At 57.8% G+C, this 15338-nt stretch overlaps 2 protein-coding genes across 17 annotated transcripts; both read left to right on the top strand.

The window, feature by feature from the left end:
- Positions 1 to 566: 566 nt before the first annotated feature.
- LOC128850888 (uncharacterized) lies at positions 567 to 6607 on the top strand. Of its 15 annotated transcripts, none has more exons than XM_054055913.1 (6): positions 567 to 2863; positions 4410 to 4474; positions 4769 to 4823; positions 4911 to 4957; positions 5223 to 5519; positions 5626 to 6117. In XM_054055913.1, the coding sequence occupies exons 3-6, from the start codon at positions 4796 to 4798 to the stop codon at positions 6061 to 6063; spliced, it is 810 nt and encodes a 269-aa protein (XP_053911888.1). In that variant the 5' UTR covers positions 567 to 2863; positions 4410 to 4474; positions 4769 to 4795; the 3' UTR covers positions 6064 to 6117. The 15 variants fall into 15 exon arrangements, 8 of the variants coding, with proteins under 8 accessions (XP_053911888.1, XP_053911886.1, XP_053911885.1 ...); XM_054055911.1 differs by having other exon boundaries at positions 567 to 4140; XM_054055910.1 differs by having other exon boundaries at positions 567 to 4149; positions 5626 to 6116.
- Positions 6608 to 7218: 611 nt separating this feature from the next.
- LOC128850887 (protein regulator of cytokinesis 1-like) lies at positions 7219 to 13956 on the top strand. Of its 2 annotated transcripts, none has more exons than XM_054055904.1 (14): positions 7219 to 7345; positions 8578 to 8710; positions 8970 to 9092; positions 9458 to 9691; positions 9776 to 9946; positions 10120 to 10269; positions 10491 to 10638; positions 10767 to 10903; positions 11172 to 11267; positions 11426 to 11572; positions 11985 to 12095; positions 12223 to 12332; positions 12628 to 13151; positions 13864 to 13956. In XM_054055904.1, the coding sequence occupies exons 1-12, from the start codon at positions 7335 to 7337 to the stop codon at positions 12286 to 12288; spliced, it is 1527 nt and encodes a 508-aa protein (XP_053911879.1). In that variant the 5' UTR covers positions 7219 to 7334; the 3' UTR covers positions 12289 to 12332; positions 12628 to 13151; positions 13864 to 13956. The 2 variants fall into 2 exon arrangements, with proteins under 2 accessions (XP_053911879.1, XP_053911880.1); XM_054055905.1 differs by lacking the exon at positions 13864 to 13956 and having other exon boundaries at positions 12628 to 12891; positions 13047 to 13058.
- The last annotated feature ends 1382 nt before the right edge of the window (positions 13957 to 15338 follow it).

Here is a 15338-nt window from a genome sequence, read left to right as displayed (position 1 = left end):
CTGTCTACAAAGCCCAAATCTTCCCACCTCTCTCAGGTTCCTGGGAGGGTCAGTCAAAATGTAGCAGTGAGGCTTACCTTTCAGCTTTGATGTAGGTGGTCTGTGTAGTAAGGGGGTCTATGGAATATCCCCTGGTCTGGCTCCCATTGTGCCTCTCACCATAAAGACCCACCCTGCTTCACAGGTCTGATATTGGTTAAGATAAAGGTTGCACTGTTGCAAATGCCCTCTACCATCTGAGCTTTTCTTCAGCGATTTCACCCTGTGTAATGCACGGAATGTTAAATAACAGATGTTATTTTCCATAATTATTCTTCATGGGCTTTTTAGAATGATCGTGAGAAGAACCACATCTGGGAATAGATTTTTGTTGGCTGAAGATGTTTGCATGCTCATGTTGATCTTTGCGTGTTCTTCTATATACTGAATCGTGCAATTAACTCTTGTTCTGTTGAATATCATCCGCCTCAGTTTGTATGTGTTGGAGGAAACCTTTCACGGGTGAAAGCTTTTATTGCCTACGTAGCTGAAGAACTGGGGCTTGGGAGCCCTGGTAGTGACAGAGTTTTTCCTGGATAGTGCCACTGCCTCTGCCCCGCGATGGCCTTGCTCCTGAGGAAGGAAAGAGCTGGCAGCAGGACAGTGGTCTTTTCATTTCCCCATTACCAAATGAAGTTGTCCTTTTTTCCCTATCAGTGCCCTGGCTCCCAGTGCCCACCACGTCCTCCCCTTCCCTGTGGCCACTCTCTACGCTGTTGTGTCAGCACAACCCGTTCTGTCTCGTGAGTGCAGAGCGTATGTCTCAGTGAAAGGGGATTGGTGTTACTTTGTTGAATTTCATCCTCAGCCGTGTACTCCCCTATTCCTGGATGGTGGCTCCTATGCAGCGGGTCGGATGGTGCCCCAGCATCCCCGTCTGCTCCCATACAACTGTCCCTTGGCAGTAATTCCCATTGCAGTCCACTCCTCTTTGAGGTGTCAGCTGCCTCCTTGATTTCCAAGATCTTTTATCTCTCGTTCTGCAGCCCCACAGCTCCAGGTATTTGTTTTCAAACTCCTTGGGGATACCCACCTACGAGGACAAGCTCAGCCTCCCTCTTTGGGAAGCTTTGAGCACCTCGAGGGAGCCAAACTCCCAGTTCTTTTGGATGGAGGCGAGCTGGCTGGTGGGACACTGGGCTGCAAAGGAAGGAACGAGGATGAGAGTTCATGTGGTTCCTCTCCCACCTCCCTGCTCTGCGAGGACCCTGATCTCCCTTCATAAATGCATTATTTACTGCTATTGTAAACTACTGTTGCTGCCAAAACCACCTCCTCTCCCCCCCTTTTCTTGCCGGCTGTACTGTTATAGGCTGTGGTGCCCAGAGCTCTGGGTTGTCTCCTTGCCTGAGCCTTCTGGCAGTCGTTGAGGTGTAACTTGCTCAGAGACGCAGTGCCTGCAGCCGAAATGGCAGCCATTGGCTGGCAAGGCTCATCCTGGGCAGTGTCCCAGAGTGATTCCCTGTTGTGGTTGGTTTGGAGGTTGTTTTCTATCCTCTCCTGGGATGTGCTGTAATGGAAAGTGTGTCTGCTGGCTTTGCTCCATCCAAAGTCAGCTGTTGGGGCTTGGGAAGTTCAGTCTGATTCCATGACATCTCTGGAGAGGGAACTTCATCGTTAGCAGAGGTTTGCTGCCTGGCATCCTCAGGAACTGCCTCAGCTCCAAGACTCAGGATTCTTATTAGCGGTGGATTGAAACCCCTGGAAGTCCCTTTTTCTGAGTGCTTTTTGTCTGTGCACTCAGAAGATGCCCAAAGCAGAGGTGATTATTCTTTACTGGGAAACTAAACTGACAAGGCTTGAATGCTTTTTTCTTTGGTGTTTAGAAAGGGGGACACCATGGATGAGCACAAGTCCCTCCTGCAGGATGCTGGGGTCTGTTCACGTGCAGAACAGAGCCAGTGGCAGTCCTGTGAGCAAAACCAGCAGTGCTGTTCACTGTGGTCCTGGATTTTTAACTAAGAGGCAGAGCTGGCATTGAGTGGCATCAACCATGAAATAAATTAGTGAATGGTGTGCAGCTCCAAGTGCTGATTTCAGTGGATGTTGGTGAGTTTGGGAGCTTGGATTCTGGCTGCTGAATTTAAGAATGGGTGAGAAGGTGTAGTGGGTCCAGAACGCCCGTGTTTGGTTTAACACGTGTGTTGCTCTTGGGTGTGAGCTGGTGCCTCAGTGCCAAGCTGGTACTTTCCTCCAAGATTCACGTGGCCGCTGTGTAGGACGTTGCTGTTCTTGTTGCGGTCGACGGGATTCTGGGCACTTTCCTGGATTAGCGTTTCAAAATGCTGCATGCCTAATGATTGTGTGGATCCAAATCATCTGAGGAGAAGATGACCTTGTACTCCATGGAAACACTAGTTCCAGCTAAGAAATCCCAAAGCAGGGAACCTGCAGGTAGGAAGGCTGGCTGCAGTGAGTCCACTTCTGTGTGGACACCTCTGTGTCCATCACATTACAGATGGGGAAACTGAGGCACAGAGCCATCGTTTGTTCAGGGTCCTTCATAGGGCCAGCAGCAACCTGAGGGCAAACCCTGCCTGGCGCAGTGCCCTCAGCCGCATCAGCGGCTCTCAGCTGCCAGCTGCTTTGCCTGGGCTGCCTCCTGTCCGCACGGATGTGATGCTGAGCACAAGGGTGACTGGTTGATTTGAAACTCACCATGGTTCTGAGACCAGGTTTGGTTGATCTGAGTGGTAATGCAAGCTGAAAGCTTTGCACGTCTCTAACCAAGCTAATGCCTGTCTTTGTCCTCACAGGGGCTGTGTCATTGGACCAGCTTTTCCTTTTGATGTACCTTCTCTCCACTTTGGTGACGTCTCGTTTGGTGAGTGCACCCTGGGCTGGGACCTTGAGTGGAGAGGTCTGTGTGTGGCCAATGTGGAGCGCTGCAGCATGAGAACATGCGTCACTTGTGTTCCTCCGCAGCGGCCTTTGGGGTGTTAGACCAGGGCTGCTGGTTGCTTAGGCAGCATTCGGCCACCATGAGGTCAAATGGGAGCAAAGGAATAGGAAATGAGTGTGTCCTGGTGTCCCTCATAGTCTGTCCAGCCCCAGCCTCCTGATCCTTGGCAGCAGAATGACTGTGAAAGTCCACGTCCCAGAAGGGCCCAGGGTATGGGACTGCAGGAGAAGGGAATTTGCGCTACATAGGAGGCTGTAGCTGCTCTGGGTGAATGTTCCTGATGCCACAGTTTCCCACCTGACCTTTATCGTGTGATATCACGTAGCACTACAAGGGCACCTTGTTATCTCCAACCAGCGAATATGCCCAAACGTTGGATCTTCATCAGGCACTGATGGTCTTGGAGATGTGGGCTCCATCCCTGATGAAAGGCCAGCTCTGCTGACAGAGCCCGTGGCTGAGCAACCAGAGCTTCTCCATTGAAATGCAGACTCTGGTTTTGCATCTCGGTCTCAGAAAAGGTTTTCTACTGAGATGTTCTCCGGTTTAAGTGCAAAATCACTTGTGGATTGATTGAAGGGCCGTTCTCATTCTGTGCTCAGGGTGCCTCTGTTCACAGACCTTCTAACAAAACTCACTGCGTTTCTGAGCCACTTCCTCCCCTCCCTACATCCTCACACTGGCACTTCTTTGTTTCCTTTTGAGAAAATGAAACAGTAAGAAATGCACCGGGCAGAAATATGGTTATGTAATAGGAGACTGGCGCTACTAAATCTGATTTCATTGACAAGGTCTTTGCAGCTGAAGGCAGCTGTTGGCTGTGCTGATAACTGCTGTCCGTGTCTGGAGACTTGGGTCCCGTTCGGGGCTGTGAGGTCTGGGTTTGTCCTTTTTGTGTCCCCCGCCTCCCTGCTGGCGTCACTGTCGATGGCTCAGATGAGCTCCGTGCTGTGTGTGCAGCTGGTTTCCCTCCCCGCTGCGTTCCAGTGGCACTTGGTCAGCAGCCGTGGGAGAGGACTCCTTCTCGCAGAGCTGCCAGCCAGGCCAGATGGCCGCTCCAGAGCAGGCTGTGGCCGCTGTCCTGTCTCTGCAGAGCGGCCCGGCCGGGTCTGGCTGTGTCACGTGCAGAATGGAAAGCTGATACCTTTGCGGGCAATAACCAAAGCCAGTGTGCAGCGTGGATGCCGTGTCCCCATTTGGTAGGTCAGGTGAGGCACAGCTCTTGCAAATTCCTAAGCCAGCACCAGGCTTGCCTCCTGTGGAGCGACCTGCAAGTTGTCCCATGCTCAGCCTGGTTGACCCAAACCAGAGATGCCCTAACACACCCAACAGTGTGGTCGGGTAGGCAGCCCAGCATTGCAAGCCTGCCTCATTCCCTGGGGCTCAGGGAGGGAGCTGAGCATGGCCTCCGGCTGGAGAGAGAGCCCTGGGGATGGGGGAAGTGAGGCTGCGTCTTCCCCCACCACAGCTCTGCTGGAAGGCTTCGACATCTGAGAGAGCACCAGCTTCATAGAGGAGCACATTGACCGGCAGGTGAGTGACACAGGCTCAGCTGCGCCGTCCTGCTGCGGCGCTCACTGCAGGACTGTGGGACTCTCTGCGGGGTTGCAAGGCTCACTGTGGGGGCTCACTGCAGGGCTACAGGGGCTCACTGCAGGGCTCACTGCGAGGCTACAGGGGCTCACTGCGAGGTTGCAGGGCTCGCTGCGGGGTTGCAAGGCTCACTGCGGGGCTGCATCTCTCACTGCGGGGCTGCATCTCTCACTGTGGGCTGCATGGCTCACTGCAGGGGCTCGCTGCAGGGGCTCACTGCCTGCTCCCATACAGGTGTCCCCCATCGAGAGCTTGCGCCTGATGTGCCTCCTCTCCATCACGGAGAACGGTGAGGTGTCTGTCTGCTCTGGGCAGGGAAGGTTGGATCGGGGGCCCTCCAGCCTGGGTGCAGAGCTCACCCTGCTGCTCCCCACAGGTCTCATCCCCAAAGATTACCGGTCCCTGAAAACCCAATACCTGCAGGTGAGTGTCCAGGGCTCGCAGCAGAGCAAGCGTTGTGTCAGACTTGGCACAAGGTGCTGGGAAACAGCATTCCCCAGGGATGCTTGGGCTGTCTCCACAGGACAGCCCCTGCCTCCACATCTCCCCAGGAGCCCTGAGCCCTGCCTGCCGCTGCCCTTTGCCTGCGGGGTTGCCCTAAGCAGCCTCCCCCGTGGAGATAACACCCTCCCGCTTTTCTACGCCCACAGCCAGGGCTCTGTGCTGATCCACCTGTCCCCTTCCCCAGAGCTACGGGCCTGAGCACTTGTTGACCTTCCACAACCTCAAGCGCATCGGGCTGCTGACCGAGCAGTCGGCCGCAGAGACGCTGACCGCTGTGGAGAGCAGAGTCAGCAAGCTGGTGACAGACCGTGCTGCCGCTGAGAGCCAGCCCTCTGCCCCTGGGGAGCTGGGAGCACAGCCCTGCCCTGCTGGGAGCTGCTGCTCCAGAGCCGGATGGAAGCACGCAGCAAAAGTGGACACTGCGGGCACAGAGCTACGAGCAGGGCAGAGCTTTGGCCCATGGGAGCAGCAGGGCTGGCAGGTGCTGCTGCTGGTTCTCTTCTGGAGCCCGGAACTCTGTGCGTCCCTCTGCCCAGCTGTGACTAATCCTGAGGCTCTGAGCTGTTTCTTCTCCTCTTGTTTTCCAGGAAAGATCACAGATGCATTTAATTCTTTGGCCAGAAAGAGCAATTTTCCAGCTAGAAGCAAGAAGCTGGGGTTGGTATGTCCTTGTGGAGCTGCTGCCTTGCCCACGTGCCCGCTGGTGCCAGAGCAGCTCTGGTCACTCTGTGCAGGCTGGGCACCCTCAGAGACACACACGGCACAGGGCCAGAGCTGCTGTGGCAGTGGGGTGGCAGAGGGAGACGAGGGAGCAGAGGGGTTCAAGAATGGCAGAGACGTTCCAGAATGGTAAAGGGTTTTGGGAATGGCAAAGGGGTTCAGGGGTGCCAGAGGGGTTTGGGAAGGGCAAGGCAGTTCAGGGGTGGAAGAAAGATTCCAGAATGCCAGAGGGGCTCAGGAATTGCAGAGGGGTTTGGGGGTGCCAGAGGGAGTCAGGGGTGGCAGGAAGGTTCAGGAATGCTTGAGGGATTCTGGGATGCCAGAGGGGTTTGCGGGTGGCACAGGGGTTTGGGGATGGCAGCCAGGTTCCAGGGATGATAGTTAGCCTTAAAGATAGCCCTGCCATGGACAGGGACACCTACCACAAGAGTCCCACAGCTCTGCCCCACGGTGCTGTGGGGCTGAGTCCCACAGCTCTGCCTGATGGTTCTGCCTCATGGTGTTGTGGGGCTGTGTCCCGTGGCTCTCCCCCAGGGTTCAAGTTCATCTTCCTGACCACGGCCATCACCAACAGCGCCCGGATGATGGAGGCCATGATCGAGGCCAAGGCCTGAGGCTGCCAATAAACAGCTCCCCTGTACCGCTCTGGCTCCGGCTCCAGCTCTGCCTTAGGGGTCATAGAATCCTGGAATGGTGTAGGTAGGAAGGGAGCTCAAAGCCCATCAGGGTTCGGCAAGCCCCATCCAGCCTGGCCTAGAGCACCTCCAACACGATTTATTTGAAGATGATGGCTTAAATGGCCTTCATGGCACAGAAATGCTCCTATTGTTCAAGCGGTTGCCCTTTGCTCTTCCACCAGTCTCGTTTTAAGGCAAATGGCTTCAGTTTAGCGAAAACAATCGTGCTTTGAGGAACACGGCGACCTGTGTCACCCGTTAAATGAGATGAAAGGTGGAAAGATGGAATGGCTTGGGTTGGAAGGGACCTTTAAGGCCATCCAGTGCCACCCCCTGCCTTGGGCAGGGACACTGGATCCTGTTGCTCCAAGCCCCATCCAACCTGGCCTTGAACACCTCCGGGGATGGGGCAGCCATGGCCCCCCTGGGCAACCTGGGCCAGGGCCTCCCCGCCCTCACGGTGAAGAATTTCTCCCTAATGTCTGATGTAAATCTTCCCCGTTCACTTTAAAGCCGTTCCCCGCGTAGTGCCGGGTGTCCCGGGACGGTGGGTCCTGCGGGAGAGGCGGGAGGACCGGGGTCCCCTGGGCCAATGGAGAGAGGGGCGTCCCCGGGTGACCCCTCCCACCCCGCGGCGAAGGAGGAGGGACATCCCGCGGTGCCCCCTCCACCCCGCGCGCACGGCGCATGCGCAGCGCGGCCCGAGCGGAGGGGGCGGGGGGCCGAGCCCTTGGTCACTCTGGCGTGCGATTGGCCGGGCGGGGCGCTAGGGGGCGCTGCCATTGGCCCGCGCGGCGGTTGAGGCGGGGCCAGCGGTGAGGCGGCCGCAGTCGGCGGACAGTCGGCGTCGGCGGTGGGCGGTTTGGATCGCAGCGGCGAGCGCGGAGTGTGGCGGAGCCATGCGGAGGAGGTGCGGGCGGCAGCGGGACCCGGGCAGGAGGGGCGCAAGGGAGGGCGCACCGGGGCCTGGGCAAAGGGGGCACCGAGCATAAGGGGCACCGGGACCGGGACCCGGGCAAGGGTAGGGGCGCTGGGCAGGGGGCACCGGGACACGGGCCAGGGAGGGGCACCGGGCACGGGTCCCGGGCAAGGGGCAATGGCCAATGGGCACTGGGCAAGAGGGGGCACCGGGACCGGGATCCGGACAAGGCGGGCGGTGCAACGAGCACCGCGACCCGGGCAAAGGGGAGGCTGCAACGGGCACTGGGGCCGGGACCCGGGCAAGGAGGAGGGGCAACGGGCACCGGGACTGGGAGCCAGGCAAAAGGGGGGATGCAACGGGTAGCGGGACCGGGACTCGGGCAAGGGGGGACGGGGGGGTAACGGCTATGGGGACCGGGACTCGGGCAAGGGGGGACGGGGGGGTAACGGCTATGGGGACCGGGACTCGGGCAAGCGGGGGCGGGGGTTAACGGCTATCGGGACCGGGACTCGGGCAAGGGGGGGCGGGGGTTAACGGCCATCGGGACCGGGACTCGGGCAAGGGGGGACGGGGGTTAACGGCTATCGGGACCGGGACTCGGGCAAGGGGGGACGGGGGTGTAACGGCCATCGGGACCGGGACCCGGGCAATGGGGGGAGGTGGGGGTGGTGGCAACGGGCACTGGGACCGGGACTCGGGCAAGGAGGGGGCGAGCAGTGGCCATCGGGACTTGGGCAAGGAGGAGGGGGCACAGGGCAGGAGGCACGAGCTAGGGAGGGGCACCGGGCATGGGTCCCGGTCAAGAGGGGGCACTCGGACCCGGGCGGGGGGGGCAACAGGCACCGGGACCCGGAGAAGCGGCGGTAGGGCGAGCAACGGGCAAGGGGCACTGGGCAAGGGTGTCGGCACCGGGAATAAGGATAGTGAGAAAGAGCCCTGGCAAGGGGGGGAGCACTGGACAACGGGCACCGGGGCAGTGGGCAAGGCGGAGCACTCGGCAGAGGGATGGGGTAACAGGCGAGGGGTCCCAGGCAGGGTGTCAGTGTGGATTGTGGGCAAGGGGACAGCAACCGGGCAAAGAGATCCTCGGTGGTGGCTGGTTTCGGGGTTTGGAGGGGTCCTGGGCAGGGCAATGGGGAGGGTGGCAGCAGCCACTGGGCACCGGGGCCGAGTGGTGCTGGGTGGCAGCTGCTGACGGGTGGCGGCCCCGGTGCCTGCAGCGACGTGGTGGCGGCTGAGGCCGTGTCAGTCCTGAACGGAGCCATGGCGGCTCTGCGGGACATCTGGGAGGAGATCGGCATCCCCGAGGAGATGCGCTTGGAGCGTATGGAGACTGTCAAGGGGCACATCAAGGTGAGGGGGTCCCTCCTGGGGTCGGGAGTCTATGGGGCTGGGCTGCAGCGGGAGCCCCTGGATGAAGCTGGGCTGCGAGGAACGGACTGGCCAGGTCACACTTGGTTGAGGGCACCAAGGGGGTCTCGCTGTGCCTCTGCCTTCAACGCACACAGCCCAGCTCTGGAACCCCGGTTCTCCTAGCACGGCCCCAGCAGCCCTGCCCTGCTCCCTCCTGGCTTTCCATCCCCACCTGGCTCCAATCGTGCCTGTGCTGCAGGAAATGTTGGACTTGATGGTTGCAGAGGAGGAGAGTCTGAAGCAGCGTCTCTTGAAGAACATTGCCCTGTTTCAGAAGGAGATTGATAGACTCTGCATGGAGCTCCAGTTGGACCCCTTTGAGGTACGAAATTGCTTTTCTCTCCTAGCATTCTGCTGGCAACAGTCTTCTGCTGCCTGGACTCTGGCTGGGGTTTCGGGAAGGCCAGAGCTTGCAAGGCAAATGCCTGTTCAGAATCACTTTTCCTGGCGATTGGTAGAACCAGAGGCTTTGTGGCTTCTTGTAGGATGAACACTGGGAGGTGTTTTTTAGGGAGCTGGGTGGCTTGCAGCGTCTCACTCGGTGTGTTGCTGCTGCATTTCCCCTTCCTGAGGAACATCTGAGACATAAACCCTAGTTCCGAACAATGTCTTTGTTTGAGAAGCCTTAAATCCATAAGTCAGGTCTGAGAGCTGGGGAGAAGAAATCTGACTTTTTGATTCCTCTAGGGAGAGAAGGAAAATACCATTCTGCAGATGGATAAGAATTTGCGCAACCGTATGGACGTGTTGCTGCAGCAGAAAGCAGAGAGGATGCGCGAGCTGAAAACGCTGCTAGAACAAGATCAAGACTTGTGCGACCTCCTCTGCACAACCCCATTCTGCATTGATGGCAATGCCGTGCCCAGCCTGGACGACCTGGATCGTTACAGGCAGCACTTGGCCTTCCTGAACGCTGAGAAGGTAAGTGGAGAGGGGTCTGAGGAGCTCGCTGAGGGTGGCACGCAAAGGGGTCGCTGGGTTCTAATGTTGCTCACCACCTTCTAGGAGCAAAGGCAAGAAGAGTTTGTCAGCAGTAAGCGGCAAATCATCCTCCTCATGGAGGAGCTGGACCACACTCCAGACACCAGCTTTGAACAGGAGGTGGTGTGTGAAGACGAGGAAGCGTTCTGCTTGTCCAGGGACAATATTACTGCCCTCCAGGATCTCCTGAAGCAGGTACGCTGGCACACGGAGGCTGTGGAGGTTGTCGGTTTTCCGCAAGCCTGTGTGCCAGAACTTCCTTTTGGGAGCTTTTCCAAGGAGATCTTGTGAGATGCGCATGTGGCTTTGCAAGGCCCTCGTGCCCGTTGGGGCCAGGCTGTGCTGACCCTGTGCTCTCCCCACTGTAGCTGGAAGCCCAGAGATCGCAGAATGAAGCTGTGTGCGAAGAGCTGCGCTCCAGGATCATTGCACTTTGGGACAGGCTGCAAGTTCCTGTGGAGGAGAGGGAGGCTTCAGCAGTGCACATGGCTGGGTGCGGAGCCAAAACCAGGAAAGCTGTAAGGAGCATCCTGTGCCCTCGGAGGGGGGTCTGGGGCGTAGCAGCTCTGGGTTTCGTGCTCTTGTGCATTCAGCTAGAGCGGAGGAGCTGTTTCCAGCAGTCAAGTGTGAGGTGAACAGGCCAGATCCTGCCCTCACGGGTGGAGGAGCTGAGAGTTGGACCCTGTTCTGCTCCCCTTCTTGTGCTGTCTTCCCTGAGTCTGTGTTCTGTTGTTGGCAGCTGCAGTTGGAAGTGGAGAGTCTGGAGGAGCTGAAGCTGCAGAACATGAAAGCCATGATTCAGGCAATCCGGGCAGAGATGGCTGCGTACTGGGACAAATGCTTCTACAGTCAGGAGCAGAGAGAAGGCTTCGCCCCCTATAACGATGGTGGGTGCTGGCTCTTCTCACTCCTCTGCTGCCCTGCAGAAGCTGCCAAGGAGGGCTGGCTGCGCACAGCCTGCAGAGGTGTGGGCATCCCTGGCTGCCTCCTGAGAGCACTCTTCCATCCTCTCCAGAGAACTACACAGAGGCCCTGCTCGAGCTCCATGAAGCTGAGGTGGGGAAGATGAAGACCTACTACGAAACACACAAAGATCTGTTTGAGGCCGTCCAGAAATGGGAGGAGAACTGGAAGATGTTCCTGGAGCTGGAGGTATTGTCTGGGCTGGAAAATGCTCTGTCTGGCTCAGTTTTGGGTCACCAGCAGCGCACACCTCTGCCCCTGCACGCAAAGCACTGTTGGGACCGATGAGGGAGGCACTGGGAAACCACAGCGGATGGGCGAGGGGAGGGGTGCTGTGATTTGTGATGGGGCTGCGCAACAGGGATGGCTTCCACCAGCCCCTTTTCCCTGTGGGATGTACGTTGGGCTGTGAAACTGCCACGTGTTTGGTTTTCTCCTGAACTCCTTTCTGTCCCAGAGGAAAGCAACCGACCCCAGTCGCTTCACCAACCGTGGGGGGAAGCTGCTGAAAGAAGAGAAGCAGCGAGCAAAGCTGCAGAAGGTGCTTTCCAAGGTAAGTTCAGCCCTGGAGACGCTGTAGTGCCAAGAGGCCTGCTTGGCGTTGGCTGAGGAGCTGCACAGCCCTCGGAGCCAGCAAGGGGAATCTCTGGGCACGGGGATGCCCGCACTGGGGAGGGCAGCCTCTCTACACTGCCCTCGTGTCCTCATCAGCTGCAGGCGGAGCTGGAAAGCCGGGTCCAGGCCTGGGAGCAGGAGCACGAGGGCATGTTTCTGGTGAAGGGGCAGCAGGTGATGGCATATGTGTCGGAGCAGTGGCAGCTGTACCACCTGGAGAAAGAGAAGGAGAAGCAGGAGCGGGTGAGTGCGAAGCTGAGCATGCTGCCTCCTGGTCTGGAGGAGCCTCTGCTGCATGGAACACCAGCCTATTGGTGGCCCTGCCTTCCGTGGAGCAGAGGAACGGCCCCCAGTTGCTGCCCACGTCTCTGTCTTCCCCTCTCTGCCTGAAAGTGGCTCTGTATCAGTTACCTTTCTTTGGCAGCAGGGCTGGTGTCTATCACTGTCTGTTTGTGGTGAGCCCCTTTCCCAGCCCCAGCAGTGCCAGAAGCCCAGCTTGGCTCTGGGTACCTGTAAATCACTCTTGGCATTCCTGTTGCTTGGCCGTGTTATGTGCTTGCTGCGGGGCCCTGCCTGCCCGCCCTTGGGCAGCACGGGGCAAGCCAGGGCTCCGCAGATCCTCTGCTCAGGTTTTAAGTGCAGATCTCTTGTGCAGCAACTGAAGAAAAGGCGCCAGATAGAGGCAGAGATGTTGTATGGAAGCACCCCGCGCACACCTATCAAACGGCGGATGCTCGGCACCACCACTCCTGGCAAAGCGAGGAAGGTAAACTGTCTGTGCCAAGCACTGTGGGCATGCTAGGACCCTGCTGGGAGTTGTCACTGGCTTCTCTGGTGCGGTACAGCCACCAGCGCTTCCTCCTGTGTGATGCGTGCTCTGGTTTTCCCCTCAGCTCAATGGCTCTTCCATCGCCGGTGCCACTCCCAACAGCACCGTTGGTTCTGGTTTGGGGAAATAATCTACCACTCAGCGGTGACTCGCTTGCCACCTTCTGCAGTGAAGGTAAGGAACCCTCTAGAGTGGGCTGGGGCGAAGAGGCATGGGCTGAGGTGGCACAGCTCCAACTGCTGTCACACTCAGCTTTGCTGCCTCCTGCTAAGCCAGTTTGTCCTTACCTGCTGCACTGGGTTGCCACAGGATGTTTGTGGGACCTGAGGAGGGAGAAAGAGGAGGGCAGTAACAGCATTTAGGAAATCTTCCTCTAGCTCAGATTTCTATCGGTCCTCTGTTCCTTCTGTGCCGAGCCTGGGGGCCCAGGGGACCTTCAAAACATGAGTCTGGTTCTCTATGCTTCCAGAATCAGAACCGGGCCTCACATCCTGGAGGGCTCCTGAAGCTTGAAGCTCCTCTGGCACCTCAGAGCGACAGGCAGTGAAGGAGCGGTTTGGGGCAGCGGTGCGGAACGTGGTGGCGGAGGTGACTGAGGACAAGGCGCTGCCGCGGGCTGAGCGCAAGCGGCTCCAGGTGGAGCAGGCGCCGGGCTGCAGCCCCCAGGCCAAGCTGGTGAAGCTGGCAGACGTGCTGGACAACCTGCGGGATCTGAACCGCTGCACCCCGCAAGGTACAGCCCGCACCAGGGCCAGGGCTCCTGAAGCTTGAAACTGAAACTTGCCACCTTGTCTGTTTCTGGCTTGATGAGGCGATGTCACCTGCAGCAGAGCAGTCTTGCCCAGACCAGGCAGCTGCTTGCCACAGCCCACGATCCTTGTTTTCCAGCCACTACCATCCACTGCTCCAAAGATGGAAGGTACTGAGGAGACTGGGAGCCTGCAACGGAGGCAGTTCACGCAGGCAGAGCCCGTCAGCGTGGGAATAGAGGAGGTAGGTGGGAATCGGTCTCGCTTCTGCGTTTCCGGTGTGGCCAGCAGTTACGTAGCCCTCACTCCCGCTGGTGGCCCTCAGCGCTGCTCAAAGTGCAGCTTCGTGCCCCTCCAAGCATGTCACACAGCAGTGCTGAAGCAACTGGTCACTGGAGGGGCCGTGTGGGCCGTGTCACAGGGCTGACCAAGGACGTTACCTGCGTAGCAGATATGGAGGGCGTTATTCATCTTGTCCCTAATCAAGCGGTTGATAGGAAATTTCTGCAGTAGACTTTGCTGTAGCATCTTGAGAGAGAGCAGCCTGCAAATCAGAGAGAGAGTGAAAAGCATCAGGAGTCAGATGAGCTGGGCTGGAGTCCACCCCGTGGCTCCGAGGGCTCTCACCTCCAGGTCTCGTGTTTCTCTAGAGGCAGCAAAGGGTGTTATTAAAGGCAGGTTCTGCAGCAGAGAGAATTTATTGCTGCCAGGAGTCCTCCCAAGTTACTGTAAGGTAGTGTGTTAATTAATGCATTAATTGGTGAGTATGGGAGAAGATTTATCACATGGTTCCTTTGCTGGAAAGTGTAGTGGATGCAGGACGAAATGAGGATGATTCTGCCTGCACTTGAGGAAGATGCCCCTCTGGCCACGTCTGTCCGTTGCTCCAAGCCATGGCTGCTCTTCTGCCCCGATTTTGATGCTTGACATCTCGGTGTCTCCTCCCTTGTCTCCAGGTTTTCAACATCCTGCCTCTGCATGGTGTACTGCTGCCGGGTGAGAGCCAGCGGGTCATGTTCACTTTCTTTGGCCACGCAAACATCGTCGCCAGCGTCATGGCTCTGTGCAGGGTGGAGGGAGGCCCCACCTACGAGGTTGCTTCCCTTATCAACTCCGTCCTGGACAACGCAGAGATTGACTACGGCCTGCAGGTACCACACACTTGTCTTGGCAGGAGTCCAATACCATCACCGGTGGGTTGCTGCCCACTTAGGTCTAAGGCTCTCTCCCCTCCCCAGCTACTTTGTTGGCTGTATGGCTTGGAAGTACAACCTTTGAGTGACACATCCTGCATCCAGGCTGGTTTTTAGTGGCCAACCTCCCACTCCCAAAGTTGGGAATTCCTCACCTCAAGTTGGTCATCACCAGAGGAATGTGTCCCCCAAAACACTGATCTGCTCCTAAAGTCTGAGATCTAAGGAGATGTTCTTTTTCAATGCTCTTGATTAATCACCAAAATAATCCAGGGAGGAGGTTAATTTGGGCTTCCCGGTCACTGCAGCTGGAGAGAACATCCCCGACTAATCCACGTTTTACTCATTTTCAGTTAAAATCCTCACCGGTGGCTGCTGGCTCTGTTCGTGTTGTGCTCTCTCCTTTTGCTGTCACTGTGAGCTCTCCAAATCTTGTGTGTGGGTGCCTTTTCTGCCATTCCTTGATGCTGCCTGCTTTGTTTGGGCTGTTAGAGCGTGCCTTAAAGTGCAGAGGACTTGTATCCTCTTGGATTTTTATCCCTGCTCTTCGTGTGGTCGGTGTTGCTCCTCTGCGTGCTGCGGTAAAGCTCTCTGGAGATGTGACTGTTTCCGGCTGCCTGAGTAAAGCCTCCCCTGTGGTCAGAGTCCCTTGTCGCAGGGGTTTTGGAGGTGGTGGCACTCCCCAGCCTGTCTGAGGGGCTGCAGTGCAGGGGCCTGGGCTTCCCAGGACAGCCAGCCTGCCCGCTGCAGGAGGGAGAGGGACGTGGGCAACAGCTTCTTCTTCTTCTGGGAGCCTCACGGGCTCAGAGTTCTTCCTTAGCTCCTCCATGCTTCAAAAGAGGGCAGGAATACCGTAGCAGGAGTAGGTGGGGAGCCCAAACAAATCAGCAGGAGTAGCCTGGCCTGCCCTCCTTGCTGGCCTGGAGGCCTTCTCTCTGTCCCTTCATGCCCATCTCCTGCTTCTTCTTTCCACAGCGCGAACTTTCAAAGGCTGCCAGTAGCTCCAACGTCCTGAACTCTACCAGCACCCACGGCTTCTCCTGAGGTGCTGCCTGCCCAGCCCCAGCTGCTTGTAGCTGTAGTGAGTCCTTGTTCCGGCAGAGCCTGTGCAGCTCCCCCCGCCTCCCAGGCTGCGGGGTTCACCTCTACCTGGGTCCTGGGCACTGCTCCGGCCTGGCGCCCTGCGGGGGAGGGAGTTCCTGCCCCAGGGACACTATTAAGAGCAAGTTTTTTTTCAT

Source organism: Cuculus canorus, unplaced genomic scaffold (assembly GCF_017976375.1).
Source record: "Cuculus canorus isolate bCucCan1 unplaced genomic scaffold, bCucCan1.pri subtelo1, whole genome shotgun sequence".
Lineage (NCBI taxonomy): Eukaryota > Metazoa > Chordata > Aves > Cuculiformes > Cuculidae > Cuculus > Cuculus canorus.
The sequence above is the reverse complement of the archived record's forward strand: the minus strand, read 5'-3'. Positions and strand labels throughout refer to the sequence as shown.

Coding starts and splice junctions, on each gene's coding strand:
- LOC128850887 (XM_054055904.1), top strand. Junction 9,692..9,775: donor CCTTCCTGAACGCTGAGAAG/GTAAGTGGAGAG, acceptor ACCACCTTCTAG/GAGCAAAGGCAAGAAGAGTT. Junction 9,947..10,119: donor TCCAGGATCTCCTGAAGCAG/GTACGCTGGCAC, acceptor TCCCCACTGTAG/CTGGAAGCCCAGAGATCGCA.
- LOC128850888 (XM_054055906.1), top strand. CDS start 4,796: ATGTGCCTCCTCTCCATCACGGAGAACGGTGAGGTGTCTGTCTGCTCT. Junction 4,958..5,222: donor TGAAAACCCAATACCTGCAG/GTGAGTGTCCAG, acceptor CCCCTTCCCCAG/AGCTACGGGCCTGAGCACTT. Junction 5,520..5,625: donor GGGAGCAGCAGGGCTGGCAG/GTGCTGCTGCTG, acceptor CTTGTTTTCCAG/GAAAGATCACAGATGCATTT.